Source organism: Liolophura sinensis, chromosome 11 (assembly GCF_032854445.1).
Source record: "Liolophura sinensis isolate JHLJ2023 chromosome 11, CUHK_Ljap_v2, whole genome shotgun sequence".
In the NCBI taxonomy this organism is placed as follows: Eukaryota; Metazoa; Mollusca; class Polyplacophora; order Chitonida; family Chitonidae; genus Liolophura; species Liolophura sinensis.
The window spans coordinates 30841208-30862662 of record NC_088305.1 but is presented as its reverse complement, the minus strand read 5'-3'; the positions used below and the strand labels follow the sequence as shown (position 1 = coordinate 30862662).

The 21455-nt window shown below is 40.1% G+C and overlaps 1 protein-coding gene across 2 annotated transcripts in view; it reads right to left on the bottom strand.

Annotated features, from left to right (window-relative positions):
- The window catches only part of LOC135477579 (uncharacterized), a 66698-nt gene extending 53791 nt beyond the window's left edge, over positions 1-12907 (bottom strand). Inside the window, exons 1-3 of one of the 2 annotated variants that reach the window (XM_064757731.1) lie at positions 12756-12907; positions 8268-8537; positions 5450-7412 (exon numbers count right to left, since the gene is read on the bottom strand). In XM_064757731.1, the coding sequence (XP_064613801.1) occupies positions 6305-7412; positions 8268-8515 (1356 nt within the window). In that variant the 5' untranslated portion in view covers positions 8516-8537; positions 12756-12907 and the 3' untranslated portion in view covers positions 5450-6304. Of the gene's footprint in view, positions 1-5449; positions 7413-8267; positions 8538-12755 lie in introns of those variants that run through there. The other variant, XM_064757732.1, reaches the window with a different exon arrangement.
- Between the last annotated feature and the right edge of the window lie 8548 nt (positions 12908-21455).

The window sequence follows — 21455 nt, the reverse complement described above, 5'->3', positions numbered from 1 at the left end:
GAAATCTTATCAGCGGTAATCTAGAGTTGCACAGCATCCGGGGCATAGACGGCCCCTGGACTCTCGACTATAATGAGCTGTGATAGTTAATAGGAAGCCGGTGTGGGCCCAAAATAAACCTAACAGATAGAACAGAGGTTCAAGCCTGGGCGTTATTAAGTTACCGGAGGAGAATGTTAAAAATCTGACTGCACACACATAAACCCAAAAAATAATTTGTTAATTTGGACATAAAGTCTGTTGTCTAAGCGATGCTTGATTGTATGTATTCTGTTATCATTAGTCCAAGCCATTCAGGCAGAAACAAAAAAAAATTGAATTTTAATATTCTACACATGATACATGACTTCATCTTACTTCCTGGTTTTATTTATTTCCTGTTATGCATATACGTTTGTGGCAAATTGCAACATTGTTATAGCTCGGGAGCTCAGCGCCTTCCGCGTGTTCCGGGCCTCCGCGGAGTTCGCAGTTTTCTGAAAAGCACAGGGGCACTGAAGTCTCAGTCAAGAATGGACGCTATCGGTCACCATTCACATAAATAATTTCTCCCTGGTGCGATAACGGAACACACGAAGACGGATAATTCTACACGGCAGTAAAGTGAGGTGAAAATAATACATACACATAACAATTTGTTTTTCAACAATTGAGGGAAATCATTAATTTAAAAAATAGATTCTTGTACAGTAGCATCAGAGCCGCATGCCCAGGGGCCTAGCCTCGCGCAATATAGCCAGTCTTGTCCAGAAATGAGCTGAAATGACCATTCTTCTCTTCCAATGCATAAATGATACGCTATTAAGCTCGGGAGTTCTCCTAAGCCAAAGTATAACAGCAGAAGACATAGTTCATATTTCATGTACTGTTACGCAATTGTTTTTGGACAAACCATATACAAGATTGAACACTGTATCTGATATTAAGTCTCAAGACAGTTTTAAAATTTCCACCTCAAAACAAGATCAAAATAATACATGCAGATTGTAGTACGTCTTCGGAATTAGTATATACCGAACACAAGGAGTGATATTTGGATATCACAATGTAAAGATTACCCAAAATATCCGTCTTACACTCAAAAAGTTAATCTGTGAATGTTAAGAAAGTATGTTGTCTGAGCGATGTTAGAAAGTATTCTGTTATTGTTATCACAATATTCTGTCAAATTCAAAATAATATCTTGTTAATCTAATAGACGCTTTATGTTAAGTTAATAGAATATTTGTGTCATATTTAACAGAATAATCTGCTGCAATAACAGAATACATTCCAGCATCACTCAAACAACAGACTTTCTCTTAAATTAACATTAATTGTTTTTGTGTGCTCTTGGGCTGATAAAGATACATATTAGCAAATGAAAAATCAAAGAAATTCCCGTAATCCATGTAAAAGAACTACTTGCAGATAACTTTCCAGTCTTTCCACATGTACTGTACTATAACAAAAACGATATAAACTTTTGAGTCAAAGAGATTAACTACCTACATGTGTTAATCAAACAGCCTTGAAATTCTCTGTTTTCTCAAAATCAGCTAAGGCTGTTTGATGAAGACCTGTCAAAAATGGATTCTTGTAGAGTGGCATCGGAGCCGTATGCCCAGGGGCCTAGCCTCGGGCAGTATAGCGAGTCTTGCCCAGAAATGAGCTAAAATGACCATTTTTTTCTTCCAATGCATAAATGATACGCTATTATGTCGGGGAGTTCTCCGAAGCCAAAGTGTAGCAGCAGAAGACATAGTTCATATTTCATGTACTGTTACGCAATTGTTTTTGGACAAACCATATACAAGATTGAACACTGTATCTGATATTAAGTCTCAAGACAATTTTAAAATTTCCACCTCAAAACAAGATCAAAATAATACATGCAGATTGTAGTACGTCTTCGGAATTAGTATATACCGAACGGAAGGAGTGATATTTGGATATCACATTGTAAAGATTACCCAAAATGTCCGTCTTACACATAAAAAGTTAATCTGTGAATGTTAACGGAAAGTCTGTTGTCTGAGTGATGCTAGAATGTGTTGTGTTTTTGTTAACGCAAAATTCTGTAATTTTCAAAAAATTATCCTGTTAATATAATAGACTCTTTATGTTAAGTTAATAGAATATGTGTGTCATATTTAACAGAATAATCTGCTGCAATAACAGAATACATTCCAGCATCACTCAAACAACAGACTTTCTCTTAAAATTAACATTAATTGTTTTTGTGTGCTCTCGGGCTTATAGCAAATATTACGTATTAGCAAATGAAAAAAGAAAGGAATTCCCGTAATCCATGTGAAAAAACTACTTGCGGATAACAGTATCCCAGTGTTAAAAAAGTGAAAGAAAAAACTAACAAAAATCTAACTCCGTTGTTGGTTAGTAGATAAGCATAGTATATTAAAGAAGAAATAAGTATGACTTGACAAAATAAGAAAAGGTGAGTGTCGAGTTGGCCTAGAGGTAACCCCAGTCGTTCTTACACGAGGTCTTCCCGACTGGGGTCGATCCAGATGCTTTAGGCTCATGTGGTCAATTGATCAGTGTGAAGGTTTAACCCACTAGGCCACGGCTCACCCATCGGAAGAAGTGACTTGTAGAGTACATATATCTGATTTCTCTGTGGTGCAATACCGGAACACAACACGGGGGGATAACTCTATACGGCTATGAACTGAGGTTAAAATAATACATACACATAATAATTTATTGTATTACATTTGAGGAATATCAATAATTTAACAAATGGATTCTTGTAGAGTTGCCCTTCCTCCCCATCCCCATCCCCACCTTTCAATTGATTGGGGCCCAGATATGCTTGCCCTCATGCACCGCTCACTTTTTACTTGAGGGAAAATTTGATAAGGCAGGTGAGGCAAAGCAGGCCACAGTATTGTAGCGACTCGTTCTAGAAATCTAGTCTATCCACATTTACAGTACTATAACAAAAACGAAACGAACTTCTGAGTCAAGAAGTTTAACTACTTACATATGTTAATCAAACAGCCTTGAAATTCTTTGTTTTCTGAAGATCGGCTAAGGCTGTCTTACGAAGCCTTTCAAAGGGACACTCTGACAACAATTTGGCCAAATACGCTCATATGTGGCTGCCACATTAAAGTTGGGGCCTCAGCTTTTAAACTCGGAGCCCTGGTGTTAAACTTGAAATCATTTACTGATTTCTGTTTTACAATGTCACACTTTTTGTATTCCCCGCTTCTTGGGACACCAATTAACTTTAAGCGGCGGAAATCTGTACAGCAATGATCTATGGTAGCGAAGCTTCTGGGACTAAGGCGGCCCCTGGACACTTACTAGATGTTTGACTCTTTTTAACCATGTCACTTTACGGTTTTGTACTCATTAAGCCCAATGTCTATAGGTGGTCGGGGCCTGCGTGGGTCAGCTGGTTTGCGCGCTAGCGCAGCGTAATGACCCAGGAGCCTCTCACCAAGTCGCTGTGAGGTTAGCTGCCTAAGTAGCTATACCTGGTTTTAAACCGTTATTTCCGGCCTTTGCAGTGTTTCTTCCGGTTAATTGAATGATGTCTTTATGCATTGCGATATAAACGACTTAATTAGAAAGTGTACATTGTTTTTAACTATAAATATATTGTACACGTATGCACACTACATAGCATGTACATGTAAATGTGTCAAATGTCGGAAGTCTACCTTCCGGACTAACACAGTTCCACGATTTTCCGCTTTATAGGTCTAGCAGTTTTTTGTCACGTGACAAGCAAATATAGTGGAAATAGGATTTTTCGCAATTTGATCGTAATTTGCGACAAAGGTATACATCGCAGGAAAAAAATAAGACCAACTTCGTGATCAGGACATCAAACTAGCTAGAATGTTCTTAACAATTTAGAATCTTCAAATTTCATTTTTTTTTTGTTTTCACCCGACATCACATCCGCTATATCAACTAAACCTAATTTGCTTACATACTGCATTCTTTTTTTCCACACAGGATTCTTATAACGCTTGCTAATCGTGTTAAATTTCAAGTGAATCGGGCATGGGGTCTGGAGAGAACTGCTCTCAAGTATATACATATCAACCCAACATGGTCGCCAGATCACGTGAATCAGGACACCCCCATTTTTACTCGCTAAAGTTTATCTCCAGGTCTACTATACCACAGTTTCGCAACTTTCTGTCCTGCAGTTTAAGTTGCAGAAGTATTTCAATTTCGAGAAATGCAAGAATGGCGATTTTTTGGGCATGATCCTACATCCGGTTTACCGGCCTTCCTTTCGGTTATGTAAAGTGTGTCTGCTTGCCACAGGATGATGTTAGGCTTTAAGACTGCGTCTCTGGTTTAGTTTTTTTTAAAGAGATATACCCACTTCCTGTTTTGAGGAAACCACTTCCGGGTTTGCAGAATTTGCATACAAAACTGCCTCAAACAGTACTATTTTCCACACTGAATTTTCAACAGTATTGAATTATTAGTGAGTGTATTTTTTACCCACTTGACCTTTTCCACCAAGAGCGAGTTTACGGTTTTCCACTGAGAGAGTCGCCATGAACAAACTGAATACGTTTAGGCTTTTTACAACTGTGGTTCCAGCTGAATCGTATCCGTCCTTCCGGAGAGGAAGATTATTTTCGTTCTTCATTAGAATGATATTTAGTAAAACCATCTATTAACACTCAACGAATCATTGGGAGCGGGATATAGATCAGTAAGTTATGCGACTCCTATCCTTGACGCATGCAATGTTGGATTCAACCTCAAAACACGTGAGAATGTCCTTAACTACTACTGTGAGAGAGTACATCAGTAACTGATGACATATGTCGGTGGTTTATCCCAGGGACTTTGGTTTCCTCCGTCCATAACATTGACCATCATCGCACAGCTGAATGAAAGAATGGTTCAAGCTTAAAACAACACCGGCAACATTTCAGCCATATCGTGGCGATCATGTAAGTGAAAAATCCTTGAGTATGTCGACAAAAAAACAATGACTAAATCCATCAATCCATCAGTAAATCAACCCAGTAAGGGTACATTTACAGCTCTTAATTTCTTATGCAGGAATAAAAATGAGTATGCAATCCACAACCCCAGCATTTCATAAAACACATGAAAGCGTATCATTTTATTCCTGATTTGATATAACAAAGTACTTAATATTTAGCTCAGTCACAATGATACATGAACCCTCAGTAAAAAAATATAACATTTACATCTGTATATTTACATCATATGTTTCTGAGCATATCGCAGTATCACCTGTTTACGGTATATATTCCCGTCACCTTCTGCTAGCATTTGTACTGTTAACTGTACTCTCCCAAAACACACCCACGTTCACAGGCCCAGAGCCCTACGCTTCTTGGTACCTGATTTATTTATCTATTTATTTGATTCTTGTTTTACGCCGTACTCAAGAATAGTTCACTTATACGAGAGCGGTCAGCATTATGGTGGGAGGAAACCGGGCAGAACCCTGGGGAAACCCACGATCATCTGCAGATTGCTGACAGACCTTCCCACGTACGGCCAAAGAGGAAGCCAGCATGAGATGGACTTTAACTCAAAGCGACCACATTGGTGAGAGGCTCCTGGTTCATTACGCTGGTCTTGCTCACTAACCAGCTGAGCCACGGAACCTGTTTATAGTTACGGTACTAGTGTAATGGTTAAATGATTTGCTTTTGGGTCACACCAGGATTTGAACTCTGATCTCTAAAGCCGCAGTCCAGAGTTTTGCCAACTAAACAACAGGGAGATTCCCCTCTAGCTATTGCCAGTACAAATACTGAAGAGGTGCTCCCGTCACATAAAGGTATATAATTGCTCTCTACATTATGGAAGGATGATTTCCGCAATATCGGAATAAGGCACTACGTTGGGAAATAAAATATTTACTCCTATGTCAAGTACAAGTAAGCCTACAAATACCATACATCATATGCAAAAACTGCAGCCTTTCTCTAATTCCGAGCTTGGACAAGGAAATTGTAGATCCCCCTGCTGTCATTGTTAATGGGTCCTTCATGACAACCATCGATCAACGACTCTCGTTTACGCAGTCTAACATTTGTTGAAGACAACTGGTTTTCCAACCATATGGTGTACATATCACATGTCACAAGTTAAAAAGTTCCTGAGTAACTTGCCAAAGGTCGATGGTTCTCTACGGGCGTTTCGGTTTCATCCACCCATATAAATTTAGCAGCTCAAACACTTTTTATATTTTGTAAAGAAAAATGCAAGCTATAAAGGCACATGTTGTTGTAATTGGTCCAGATACAAGATTCACCTGATCTGAGCACAAGAGTCTCCAGCCTTATCGCCACCGATGGAATGATAGTCCTTTAATAATAGCCTCACCTTTACCTTCAAAGGTCGTAATGATGTCGCGATATCGAAACTTCTCCAACGGTTTCCTGTTAGACAGCAAGTCGTAGCAGTCACAAATTTCGTTGCATTCGCATTCGTTATAGCTTGGGTTAATTTTAAGAAGCACTTCAAATTTCTTACCAGGAGAGATGAATATTGGCTTGTCAAAATCAATAATCACGCCGTAAATAGACTCCTTCGCTGCTCTGGGACCCGGTTTGTCAGATGGTGGGCGCTGGTAATGTTTGATGGCTTTGTCACAGACGAGAATGGCTTCGTCCGAGCTTACGTCGTGAACCTGCAACCAGCCTTCTAAGTTTCCAGAACAACCACACCGCTGGATGCTTCCCTTGAACGAAACACCTGTGAAAACTAGTTTCTGGTCACAGGAGAACTCAAACTTGTCTTCCAGACCTTGGTACCAGAATCGACAATGTCCGTCCTCCTCGAACCTCAATATTTCCATGTGACTGCTGACGTTGCGCGGCGTACTATCGAAATCCTCGCTAAGCGTGCTTCGGCTTGTGAACATCTGGAAGAGTTTGATAGTTTCCTCGGGCGATAGCAAACCCAAGGGTGATCCTACAACCTCCTCCGAAAATGTCTTTTGTGATATTATTGGGAACCGGATGAGTTTAACCAGGGGGTCGGCAACTTTTCTCCGCACCTGAAAATCTGTAGGATCAAGAGACAACCTGTGACATTCAGCTTCAGTCCAGGCCACGACTGCTCGGTAAATGGCTGCCTCATCAGCTTGAAGGGAATTTCCCCTCAGAATGCGCTCGACGTTTGAGCGGGATAGCGTTAAAAAGCCGTCAGTTTTGATGACATCCCTGGTGTAGCAGTCGATGAACGCTAGACATTGATATTGTAAGCTTTCCACTCCGTACAGAGTGGCGTTTTCCAAAAGCTCGCACGCATTATACATTGTTACGGTATTCACAAGATACTCCGAGCACTTGTCCGTTAAGCCAGGGACGCAGTACTTGTGGGAAGCTTTTATGATCCCAAGAACATCTTGTCTCAGTAAATCCACGTCGTCGGTATAAATATACCTGATTAAACAAAGCAAGTGCATAAGATTGGATATTTATGCACATGCAGACTGTATATCACGCAACAAGCCTTGGTATGAGAAAACATTTATCGTAGATAATATAATTGATTTTGATTTAATTCGCGTCAATATAGACAGTCGTCAGCCAACATGGACGTTCTAGGTCAATAATCACAAAACCAATTCCAAACCAACGTTCAACATGACTTACCAAAAATTCAGAAAGTATATGAAGTACGAAATTAGGACAATTAAAACAACTAGCGGTATAAACCGGTACAAATGTCTATTTTCACGCCAAGATTCAAGATAAGCTTTTTCAAGTTTCGACAGGAGGGTCAGAATAACGCTGTTTTCCCCGCTTATAGTGTTTAGTGGTTTATTTTGTGGACTGTGCCTTTTTTCCACAACCATTTCTGCTATTGGACCTTAAATCGGCATTGGTATTCTTGGGCTAAAAACAACGGTTACATGCACTACTGTCTATTTTTCGGGCAGCAAATCGCCGACTTTGTCAACTTGCGTTTCGGCGTGTAACGTTTGATTGGCTAACATGTGGCACAAAGTCGAACCTGTTACATCGGGAACTAGTATACATCTGGGGCTACAATTGTTGTAGAAAACGGTTGAGGTCCGTCTGTCATAGATAGGGACAGTATCCACACACACACGTAGAGAGCTGTTCAGTTTGGCCACCGAAAATGCCGGATAAGAGAAAGCCAGCCTAAATGAAGGCGGCATTGTTTGGGTCACTAACATATCCGAGGATGACCAGAGCCGGCCTTGAACCACCACTTTTTCCCAGTGTAACCATGGGTAATTTGGTTCTTAATTTGGCACAGCTAATGCTTACCTTAACATAGCCCTAAATGCTGACGAGTCTACGTCCGTGATATCCACGTGGTCTGCCCCATCTGCCAGAGGACCGTAGAACATCGCCTCGAAGACGGGACTTCTGACGGCGAGGATGAGGCGGTGAGCTCGGGCTGTTTGGAGCGGCGTCTCTTCCACAAAGCGGAACTGAATGTCCATGAGGTGCTCATTGGCCAAGCAGTACTCCAGACAGCTCTTGATGTCTTTCCTATCACGCCAGTCCTCCATCCTCACGTCGCTTACACACACTCTGGCAAACATATGAGTTGACTTAATTCATTTCTGTATTGGATATTTCACAGGTGTGTCTCTCCGATATCATTACAATTTTAAACAGCCGACTGCTTCTACTTCTGTTCATTTATGTATTCATTATAATTATTTATCTATTTGACTGGTGTTAAAGAATATTTTATTTGTTCGACGGTGGCCAGCATTATGACTGGAGGAAAGTATAGCTTATAATTTGTGTACTCCATTAATATTTTACAGCCACGGCACAAAGAGTGAAATTAGAGTAGACACGACAGTGTGATAGATGGCGAATGGTCACATGTAACCGGTGAAATACGGTTACAGCACAGAGAGTGAAAACAGAGCATTGACGACAGTGTGATAGATGGCGAATGGTCACACGTAACCGGTGAAATACAGCTACAGCATAGAGAGTGAAAACAGAGCAGCGACGACAGTGTCACAGATGGCGAATGGTCGCATGTAACCGGTGAAATACGGTTACAGCACAGAGAGTGAAAACAGAGCAGCGACGACAGTGTCACAGATGGCGAATGGTCGCATGTAACCGGTGAAATACGGCTACAGCATGGGAAGTGAAATCAGAGCAGCGACTGCAATGTGATGGCTGGCGAATGGTTACACGTAAACATTCCTTGCGTCTTTTCATAATCACTGAAACCTGTTGACTGCCTCTCTTTGCATGAATCCGTCCTAATTTTGTACTTAAAATACTTTCTGAGCTCTTTGGTGGTTTGTATTGTCTCTTCTGATGTATAAGATCCTTGTCAGTTTGCATAAGTTACGGTTTTATTCTAGCAGTTAATAAAAACGTTTGGATATTAAAAACTCATTACGTCTTCTACCACCAAGATGGCTTAAGGAAAAAAAACCAGATTTGTTAGCTGCAATTTATTGAACCTCAGTTATAATTACCCATAGTGCTGTGTTGTCATCACATTTAATAAACATGTCTGCCTGTAGAATCCTGGTTTACGGGGGAATACAATGTAAGAGTGCAGCACAGAGAGTAAACCAGAACAACGGCGACATTGTCAAAAATAATGGCACGTAACCGGTGAAATGCGACCCCTAACTGTCGGGACATGGTGTAGCGTGTGGTATACTCTCCAACACATATGCGTCATACTCTCCAACACACATGCGGCATACTCTGCAACACACATGTGGCATACTCTCCAACATATATGCGGTATACTCTCCAACACACACGAATGTCTTAAAGCAACAAATGGCATACATTCTTCGTTTGAATGCCTGGTAGGTCGCCTCGACAATCAGGCCCTACCCCAACTGTGTGTGACAGGGGTTTTAATTTTTGGCTTGTTTCTGTTGCTACATTGTATTTTCAGGAAATTCAGTGTGTTTATTTTAGAGATGTCGGGTTCTGACTGTTGATTTTGTGTATTTGTCAGGAACAAAGTCCATCTCTCTGGCTGGATGTTTTTAGAGGGATTTTACCCTTTGCGGGGTTTCATATCTGGTGCTGGCATCTGTGAAGGCGTTCAGTTTTCACCCTTCTTTTGTTGTTGTTGCTTGTCTTTGTTATACACACGCATTGCATTCCACGTATCACGGGACCTGACTGCATCGGACAGCCTATTTAGTGGTGGCCCGGGGTATCCGGTGTATAAACATTCTAGAATTCTAGAGCACACAAATCTTGAACCACGAAGAGGTCATTGGAGTGAAGGTCGGTGATGAGACAGGAAGGGATGTCAGAAAATATCAAATCTCCGTCCCTTTTGTGCAGTTTTTTGTGTCTGTTAATATACCATTCGTAGTCCGTAAAGGGCGTTCCAAGTCGATAATCGCAAGATCCATTTCCAAAACAACGTTTAACACTAGCTTCCAAAGACAAAACGTATGTAAGAAATTATACAAATGGGAAATAAAGCCGGTAACACACAACAGAGAAGCGGTCATCAGTTTTCAATGATGCCGGGCAGACAGATGATATTCCAGGCATAATGGAACCAGCAGCTCGTACATTTAAGGATGTAAGCGTCAAGTCCGACATCCCTATACCATTCGTAGTTCGTAAAGGGCGTTCCAAGTCGATAATCGCAAGATCCATTTCCACAACAACGTTTAACACTACCTCATAAAAGACAAAGGTATGTAAGAAATTATACAAATAAGAAATAAAGCCGGTAACACACAAGAGTGAAGCGGTCGTCAGTTTTCAATGATGCCGGGCTCGAGTACGACACATTACGAGCGTCAGCTTGTCCTACCGGTTCAAAAGTTTCCACGGTTGGATTATTGTTGGAAAGGGATCGACGGGGCAGGTTCTAAAACTTTTGAGAACATCATAATTTAAGGATTCAGTGTAGACTGAACGCTTTAGACCCGTTCAAGCTGAAAAGACAATTAAATTGTTGCTCCTGGAGTTAAATTAATCAAATAACTGAGGCTATTTTCTTTCTGTATTCTAAATGTAACCCTGCCTTGATTCCAACACACCTAGCTTACGTTTATTTGTTTACTTGATCCGTGTTTTACATCTTAAAGAATATTTCACTTATGCGACGGTGACCAGCATTATGGCGGGAGGAAAGAATAGCTTATGTGTTGTGCACTCATTAATATTTTACTTATACGACGGTGACCAGCATTATGGCGGGAGGAAAGAATAGATTATGTGTTGTGCACTCATTAATCTTTTACTTATACCATGCTCGGTGTTTAAATCGTGCATAATTATCAGTTTGTCCGCAAAAACCCGTATTACTCTCAGTTCACAATTACAGTGATACAGCTATTGGCTATCTTTGGGTTTTCAGCTATTTTATCACCAATGGGTCTGCAATAGCGTGCTTCTCCTCCACAGAATAAGACTACAGCACGGAGAGCAAAATCAGATCAGCGACCATGGTCACAGGTCACCCGGGAAACCCGGCTTTTTGTCACTTTATCTCGGTTAAGCCTTTATTCTACCGGGTCATGTAAATGCGAAAATAATAGCAACATAAACACCCTTACGCACCATGGTTAATTTGTAGTGAGATTGAATGCCATCACTGGTTTAGAATTGCGCAAAATGCTGCGTTGACTGCGATGGTTCATTTAATCGGCATTATCAACATTGTCATGTAAATACGGAAGTGTCATGACAAAAACATAGCCATGTTTCTACTTCCTAAAGTTACATCCACACTAAAATAAGTGTTCTGTTTCAGTTTGGAAACGTGTCCTGGTGGTTTAATGAATACAAAAAAACAGTAACTAAAACAGATGTGTTTATTATTGTAAAAATTTCGGATGTTCACATGGTAATGTGGTGGATGTTTTCGATAAACACAAATAGTCCAGTAACCATGAGTGTTTTTATATTGAGGGTAAAAAGCCAATAAACATGTAAATGTGTTATAAGATAATAAACACATGGTATCTTTACATAGCATGAGACATTTCCTGTGTAACATTTACATGTTTTTACACAAAAGAACGTGTATGTTTACTGCGCTATTTGTGTTTATCGGAAATACCCACCACATTACTATGTAAAACGTCTAACATGTTTACAACAAGCAAACAAACTTTTTTGATGAATAAAACACCAGGACTCGTTTCCAAAGTGAAACGGAAATGTGTTTAAACACGAAACACTTTTTAAATGTATATTCAGCATAAATGCATGGTGGTTGTTTCGCGGATGCGTGTTGTGTGTTCTAGAATGGTTCCTTCCTCCATACGATCACTCACGCTTGCCCTACATGCATCAGCCTTTTCTCATCTCTTCTAACCTTTTCGTACAGTCGTCAAATCACACCTATTATCCAACAACACGTGCGCCTCCCAAGCCTACCTCTCTTCTCCTGGACGTGGCCGTGAAGTTATACCGGTTACCCAACAACAGGTACACCTCCCAAACCTACCTCTCCTCTCCTTCATATGGCCGTGAAGTTATACCGGTTACCCAACAACAGGTACACCTCCCAAACCTACCTCTCCTCTCCTTCATATGGCCGTGAAGTTATACCGGTTACCCAACAACAGGTACACCTCCCAAACCTACCTCTCCTCTCCTTCATATGGCCGTGAAGTTATACCGGTTACCCAACAACAGGTACACCTCCCAAACCTACCTCTCCTCTCCTCCATATGGCCGTGAAGTTATACCGGTTACCCAACAACTCTAGCGTTTCCCAAATCTAGGTCTCTGTTGAAGCTACGCCTCGATTATACACGCAATTCGAAGGATACTCACCATCAATTATCGCCTGAAGTTGACGACTCTGATCGACAGGCCTACAGTACAAAGTCTCATTCTCGGAACCAGGCTGTAAATTCGTCACCCTCATAAAGCCAGTTTTCTGTGGACATAACAGTGTGCTGTGTACATAAGGACGTATAATTTTTTGTCCCCTGCTTACTGCTATACACTTGTGAGAGCACACACAAAGCGACCGTGTATATGTGTATATGTTTGTGCAGCGCCCTACATATACAGCTATAGAACATGACAGCCTGCCGAACCTGTGTACTGACAAACAAATACGTTACACCCGACCTACATAAAATATCACATAGTAGTATATATATAGTATACATACATATATACACACATGGGCACCCCTTACAAAATCCTTCGTATGCTATAGCCGTGTATGACTATCGTAACTTTTCATAAAACTCGATTTACCCCACGTAGTTCTGTATAAAAGGGCAGGCACAATTGTATCATGATGGCTGTTTGGCGGCGGTGGTTTTAGGAGAGTCTGTTAAACGTTCGACATTCCTGTACTACTTGTAAACCGTAATATGGGCTTTTCAAACCCATAAAAGCAAAAGTACAGCTGGTGACGATGATGTAAGAAAATGAATGAATGAAAGACTATGGCTTAACGCCAAATGGGCAATATTTGATCCATATTGTGGGGAGAACATTGTGGGATGAAAACACGAGGCGGTTCAGTTTTTCGACATGTTAGTAAGAACATCGAAAACAAAACACAAATGATCGGACAGGTTTAAAATCAGATAAGAAACAGCCAAAACAGTTAACACTAAAAAAACCAGCATATTTTTAAAATAGTACATTAGGAAACTATAAGTCTATCTATAAGAAACTATAAAAGTTTTTTATTTATAAACATTTACCGTGACATACCGTGAGTATACAAATTTAAGCCAATCACATGGTGAACACTATGCAATTTATTATGGCCCTGAAGGTCCAATTCACACTGCTAATGGCGATGAATATATTTAAGAATGTTCGATCGAAAATCAGTATAGGGGATTTTAATTTTTAAAATAAATTTATTTTGGGCAGCCTTTCTCTCCCTGTCTACGAGTTTGTTCCATGGATACCAATATGACTCCGTATCCATCAGAATTATAACACCTTTACCTTGAATTATAACACTTTTAATTATAACACCTTTACCTTGAATTATAACACCTTTACCTGTTTGAATTTGTTTTCTGTATAAGGCTAATATTTCAAGTATCACTGGATTTTTAAATTTACTATGCTGTATGGCCAAAAGGCAGGAGAGTGAGTCATTACATATCATTGTCCTCTGGACACGCCCAGAGGAAACATGTGATGAGGCCATTTTCAGTTGTTCATTTCTCGATCTTACTGAGACAAAGCTGCAAATCATGTTTAATTTTATTTATATTTTTAGCACGGTAGCATATCAAGAAAATCATCAGGAAATAAAAAGGCTTTTGTACTAGATGTTACGGTTTTAGCCAAACTATTTATTTTTATGCTGAACAAAGTAGGCGATAGAATGCTGCCCTGGGATACACCCATTTCCTGCTCATGAGAGTCAGACAGAGTGGACCCCATCCGTACCTTAAGCTGGACGATCAGCTGATATTAATATTAGTAATCTTCCTTTAAGGCCCATATCCGCGAGGTCCTTTAAAATACCATATTTCCATGTGGTGTCGTAGGCCTTTTCAAGGTCGAAAAATATCGACACCACATGTTCATTATTAGTGAAACCATTACGAATAAAGGTTTCAAATCGAACAAGGTGATCCACAGTACCCTGATGAAAACCATATTGTATATTCAGAAGTAACTTGTTGGTTTCAACAAACCAAATAAGTCTATCCTTCATCATCCGTTCCATAGTCTTACAGACACAGCTGGTAAGAGCTATGGGACGGTAGTTGTATGAATTTGTATCATCCTTCCTCGATTTTGGAACCGGGATAATACACGTCTCCCTCCAAGACGGTGGAAAATTACCAGTTATCCAAATATCATTAAGTAAGTCCAAGAGAGTCTCCAGAGGCTCAGGTGGCAAATGGTTCAGAAATCTATAATAAACGTTATCAGGCTCACATGCGGTGTCATGAGGCTTTTTTAATGCAGTTTTCAGCTCATCAGTACAAAACGGTTTATTCTAGTCTTCCATATTTTTGGAAAAAAGGGCAATTTAACCTTCTCCTTCTGAGTTTTAATCTGTTGAAACTCTGTAGAATAATTCTCAGAAGAGGATTGCTGGGAAATTGTTTTAGCAATTGGCTATACTGCCCGCAGAAGTAAGAATACTATTGTCATCTTTTAAATATTATTTTTGCCCATAAGTGTCTGAACCATGTTCTAAACCTCACGCATGGGTGTTTTTTGACGTAACGCCTGAAACAAAGTTGCGCCAACAAAATCGTTTCTTGGATTTGAGCTATCGACGAACCTTAGCTCTAAAAGTACTAACCTGGTTTAAATTATTATCAGTAGGACATATATTAAAAGTTTGCGCGGCCTTTTACAGTCCTTAATGGCTCTGCGACAGTCCTTGCCGTACCAGGGTTTGCTTTTGGATTTTGGATTTGTCGAGGTTTTAGGTATAGTTCTATCCGCAGCTATCAGAACAAGTTCGTTAATCTTAAGTATTGGATTGTCTGCATCATCGAGACTCTCTGGAGTGATGTCGGCCTCACAGAACATCTAACGCGACCCTATCTGCTTGATCGATCTTCCACATAGCTACACCTTCTGACGAATTAAAAGTGATATGTTTTAGGATAATAGGGAAATGATCATCATGAACTCTCCAAGAGCAATCCCGGAGAAGTGATGAATCTGTGATAGTAAGATCAACAGCAGAGTAAGCTTCTTTAACGAGAGTGCTTCCTTCGATAAAAAGTCTTCCACTATCTTACTCTTATTTTTTGTTATTACTGCCCCATAAGGGGTTATGGGAATGAAAATCTCCCATTATTATAAAAGTTTAGGTAACTGTTCTTGTAAATTATGCAATTTGGAAACTGACAAAGAAGTGTTCGGATGATTATATACCGAACATAATATGACTGTTTCACACAATGAAACACGAACGGTGATAGTTTCCTGGAGGTGAGGTTTCTGAAGACAAAGGTAATAAGATTTAATGACTGGACTATCTGTGTTATTTTTAATAAAATTTACCTTAAGACCTCAACAATTTCATTGTTTTATTTATGTTTGGACTGGGGGCGACCCTTCGGTGGAGATCGGCTGGATGATCTCCCTGGTGCGGGTGATGTATCCATCACATCCGCATCTGAGTTCGAAGGACCAACGTCCTCCAACGATGCAAACTTATTAAAAATTTGGACAGGTTTCCAAGTTGCCTTAGAGGGACGCTCCGTTGGACCGCTGGGTTTGTTAAATTTATTTATATTTTGAGGTTTACTTTCTATCTTATTTTTGCGTAATTAATGGTTTTTGAGTGATTTACGTTATTCCTATATTATTTATTGGTTTTATCTGTTGACTTAATTTGGTCCGAGTTGAGCAAGAACTTAGCGCAGGACGAACAGAAGGTTCCACAGGAATTGGAGTAGGCTTGTCGTTTCCAATGGGCCAAGTTAATACAGTTTAGGAAAAGATGTTACTCGCTTGACCACATTGGCAAATGAAATTTACAGTAAAGTATTATAGGGTAAGACCAGTTTGCGGGCTTCCTGCTAAGGTATAATGCTTTAGTCTTTAAACTGATTATTTGTTTTTCCATAAGAAAAAGCGGACAGTCTTCAGAGGAGGCCATGTGATCGCCACCGCAATTGTAACACTTAACTGTGCTGCTGCAATCGAAACCGCCATGGCCTTTACTGCCGCATCGGAAACACACCAGTTTATTTTTAAACTCGCCTTTGCCGTGACAGGATTGTTTGCTTTTGAAACAACTTGTCGGGTTAGGTATATATAAATTAACATTAACCTATAAGGGCCAATGTAGACATAGGAATGAAGAGATTTAGTATTGAAGGTTAAAAGATAGGTATTTAATTTAAGGATGTTACCAGATTATGGTGAAGCCTTTCACCCAGGTAACACCCTGTGATTTCAATTCTGAGCATGTTTCCTCTTCTGCAGGGTCAATAACATCCTGATCCCTGTCAATCGCTCCGCGGTTGCCTCTCACACATCACCGGGCCGACACGTGAGAACTCTAGGCTAGTCGCCCTATACGACAAGTTACCCTAGAGGGCCGAGATCCTGAACGCAGTGTCCATATTTGACAACAAGAGTGTTATACTCAATGTAAACATTTAGAAACCTAAAGTAAGATGGTGAGAGCTAGAATCCTTGACTCACTGTATCTGGTGACATCGATTGGTATATTTTCAAAAAAATAAAATACATAAAATATTCGTATTTTACACATAATTTAACAAATGCTACATGGCGACATATTTATACACGATATGTAGGATCCCTTTGTAGGTCTATAATACTAAGCAAAGCCACAATATCAAAACTGAAATTGCTCCATTTGTCACAAAGTAGATCTTGAGAGGTCATACATCCGCATTATCAGCGGCCAACATTAGTCGCCACCCAGCAACAGCAGCAGGACAAGGAAGTTTCTCGTCAGCAAAAATGTCTTCAAGCTGAAACCAAGCCTTTGTTATTGTTGTATACTTCAGGTTAAAAAGGCTCTGGTCGCAGGTCTAAAATGCCATAATTACTGAATAAACCAAAATTGAAATATATCACAATATAACAACATATAACAACTTTGCAACAGGCTTGTGAATCAGATTAAAGACCTTTGTATAGGAACGCATCAGTTCAGAAGTTTAAAAAATTAAATATCAAAGGTTGATCTGAGACGTCCATTGTGGTTGACGGCTGGTATACAAATGTCTGGTTTGACCCACAGAACACAAGAACAGTATTTCGCAACAACCTTATGAAACCTTATATAGGAACGCATCAGTTCACAAGTTCAGAAAATTAAATATTATATGTTGATGTATGCAGATACAAGTGTTGAATGGCGCTACTTCATCAGTGTCAGTCTGAAGGTGGAATATTTACTGGACTGAGATCATCAATATTGTCTTGCTCGATGACTGGCTATGTATATTGTTGACCAAGTACCCTAAGCAGTGTTTTCATGGTAATGTCTTTGAGATTTGATGACAACACAACATTTTTAGCGATTCTAGTCCAGTAAAGTCACATAAACGCCTATTAGCATCATTGCACTTTTTAAAATCTAATACTGCTGAAGGCCTCCGTGGTACTAAAGGGCGTGTAACTTGCTACTCCTTAAGCATATACGTCAGCAATTAAAATAAAACCTGAACTCAGGTAAATTGACAAGAGGCCGGATTTCATAGATTACGTGTAACTATTTGCTCACTATCAAACTGTCGACACTGTCATTGCCACTCTGGTTTTATTCTCTCTGCCACAAATCTTTTACGGGCCACCGAGGCCTTGTTAACGTGCGAGCGCGGCCCAATGACAATTAACCTGTAGCCATTGTGGTCAACGTCTGGCTGGCTTCCTCTCCGACCCTATCTGGAAAGGTCTACCCAGCAAGCTGTGGGTAGTTGTGAATTCTTCAAAGTCTCTACCCAGTTTTCTCCCACTATAATACTAGTAGCGGTCGTTTAAGTGAAATATTCTTGAGGGCAGCGTTAAACACATTCAAACAAAAAATAAATGAAGTAAGCCTTTTGTATCATATCAGAACATTAAAAACATCACCCAGATGAAGCTTCCAGTCGGACATTTTCAACAACAGCACGTTTTTTCTAAACGTTATGAATGCAAAGAGTGACCAAAAATCGACGTCCAGAAGCACTAAAAACTACATCTACGCAGCAATTACGTGAACAAATTTCATCTGTATATACCTTCTCCGTTCAATCTTCACAACATTTTGGTGTTCATGGCCGTCGTTTGTTTTCATTTCATTCTTTGCAGATTGACGACGTCTCATTCTCAGAGATTCAGGAAAAAAAACCCGCTATCTGTGACCCGGAGCCCCAGAAAAACAGTCCCTTCTTTCTTTCCATCCTTTCTTGTTGCAAACTTTTTACTTTTTCTAGCACAGAACGAGTGTCTTTTTATTTGTCCTCCACCCTCACTCCCCACTGCAACTGTTTCGGTCACTCACTACCTCTCTATGTACAAACAAACACAATCCATGTTAAAATTCTCTACATAAATTCAACATTACATTTCGCTGCACCAAGAAGAAATTAAATGAGCTCTTTTCAACAAAATATGTGTAATTCAATTCCACTTATTTCATTACCAAATATATCTTCTTGAAGTTTACTTGAAGTTTACGATCCAATGACTTTAGCTACCGCCGGTGTGCTGGAGGCTGGAGAAGTTGCCACTTTTTAACCATTTACATGAGCAGTTAGGATATAATTGTAAGTGAGGTAAACTTACCAGAGATCGTATTTCCCCGGTGATTAACGTGACCATTTGCCAGCTTTCACACTGTCGCCGTTGCTGTATAGTGTTATCCGTTGTGCTGCAGTTATTTTGTTATTTTCAGTTTTGCTGAAGTAAAGAATTCACAAAACTTTCTTGACAGTCGATCGGTCTTTACGTTGTACCTAACTCATTGTTAACAACAGTCCTTTGTTGGACGCATTAATCATTAATGCATAGACTATTTGCTTCTTCGAACTCCAGGGCTTGTTCGCACAGACACGACGTCCCACATACACACATACTATTGGTGTATTCCGCACAGTATGTCTATTGCAGTATCAAGGTTTCATGCAGTAACATTTAGTCCATTTTCTGATAGTAGTTATGGTTGTTAGTTATATTTATTATGTTAATTATGTTAAAATACTAATATAGTTTACTGAGATGTTAAGGAAATAAAAACCAACATGCATTTGATCTCTCTTTCTAAGAATATGAAGTATGGAAGGCCATTCTTGCCATGTTAAAATGTTTGCTTAACATTAGCGTAGTAAACCAACATCATGTTATTGTGCATTTTGCGATAACTCGATTATAAACGTTCTTATCATTTATACGAATCATTTCGGTGATCTAATGGTTACAGCTGGCGTCTACTTCATAGTCGGGAGGATCCGGGATCAAACCTGGGTCGGGGCATATATTGTACCAAATATTTTCAAACTGATACTTGCCGCTGCCTCGCTTGGCACTCAGCACTGAGAGGTTAGAGCAAGGACACATCACTGGTTGGCCCGGAACTACTCGTTGTCACATGGCTGAAAAATTGTTAAGAACCACGTTAAACCCTAAGCATACATACACACATATATTTGTGTAGTGTACAGTTATTAGCATAAACAACTAAAATATTATAGTACATTTTGCGGAAACCTTGATATAAACGTTCTTACCATTTATACGGATGAGTATGGTTTAAATTCAATGACTTAAATGTCATGAATTCACGATAAAATAGACAATGGTTGTATGAATGAATACGAACATGGTTAACATTACATAACGCAATTAATTGTTCTGCGTATAACTTTCTATGTAGTGACATAATTACCACAAAGTGGTAATCACTATGGTGATATTGGGTGTGTAATTACTAAATGTTTCCTAGAGTTACAGCTATGGTTACAGTCTTGATTACAGCTATGGTTTCACCTTGGTTACAGCTTTATTACAGTTATAATTACAGCTATGGTTACAGTTACGTTTAGAGCTTTGGTTACAGTTATGGTTACAGCTATGGTTCCAGCTTTGGTTACAGTTATGATTACAGCCATGGTTACAGCTATGGTTACTGTTATGTTTACATCTTTGGTTACAGCTATGGTTACATTTATGGTTATAGTTACGGAGTGGTTAGCTTCCGCAGACCAATAACTCATGCACCAATGCGACCGGCCCCGATAGCACAGATTGTAGAGCGCCCGCTTTGAGATCGGTGATCGAGGGTCAATCCTGGGTCGGGTCACACCTAAGACCTTAATAGAGGAAGTTGTAACTTTCTCGCTTGGCGTTTAGCATGCAGGGGATAGTGCAACGACTGGTTGACACGTATCAGTAAAATACCTCGGGCGGGGCATGTAGCCTTCGGTAAGGCGTCTCAGTGAAGAAGCACTAAATAAAAGAGCGGTGGAAATCCGTCCTGCAACAAGGAGGCACATTACATACAACCCCAGGTTTCCTTCGTCGTCATATGACTGAAAAATTGTTAAGTACGACGTTAAACCCCAAGCACTTACTCATTTACCCACCAATGCTGTCCCTGTGAGTTCACGCTTCAGTCCACCAGAGAGATGATGTCTCACTGGAATCGTAACATGCTGCATTTTTTAAATACACCTCATAATACTTTTTCCACTTTTTTCATTACATCACGGCACAAGGCGTCGTATAAATGAAATATTTTTGAGTACTGCGTTAAACACCAATCAAATGAAGAAATAAATAAATAAAATCATGCTACCAGCGGTATACCATTACTAGATCCTTACCGGTAAATCAAAACAGGAGTTGGGCGAATCCGTGGTACCGGGGGTTGGCACGTCAGCGCGGCGCAAAGACACAGGAGCCTCTCGCCAATGGCGCCACTGTGAGTTCAAGTCCAGCTCATGCTACCTCCCTCTCTTTCCCACACGTGGGGAGATCTGGCGACAACCTGCGGATGATCGTGGGTTTTTCCCGCGCTTTGCCCGGTGTCCTACCACCATAATGCTGGCTGCC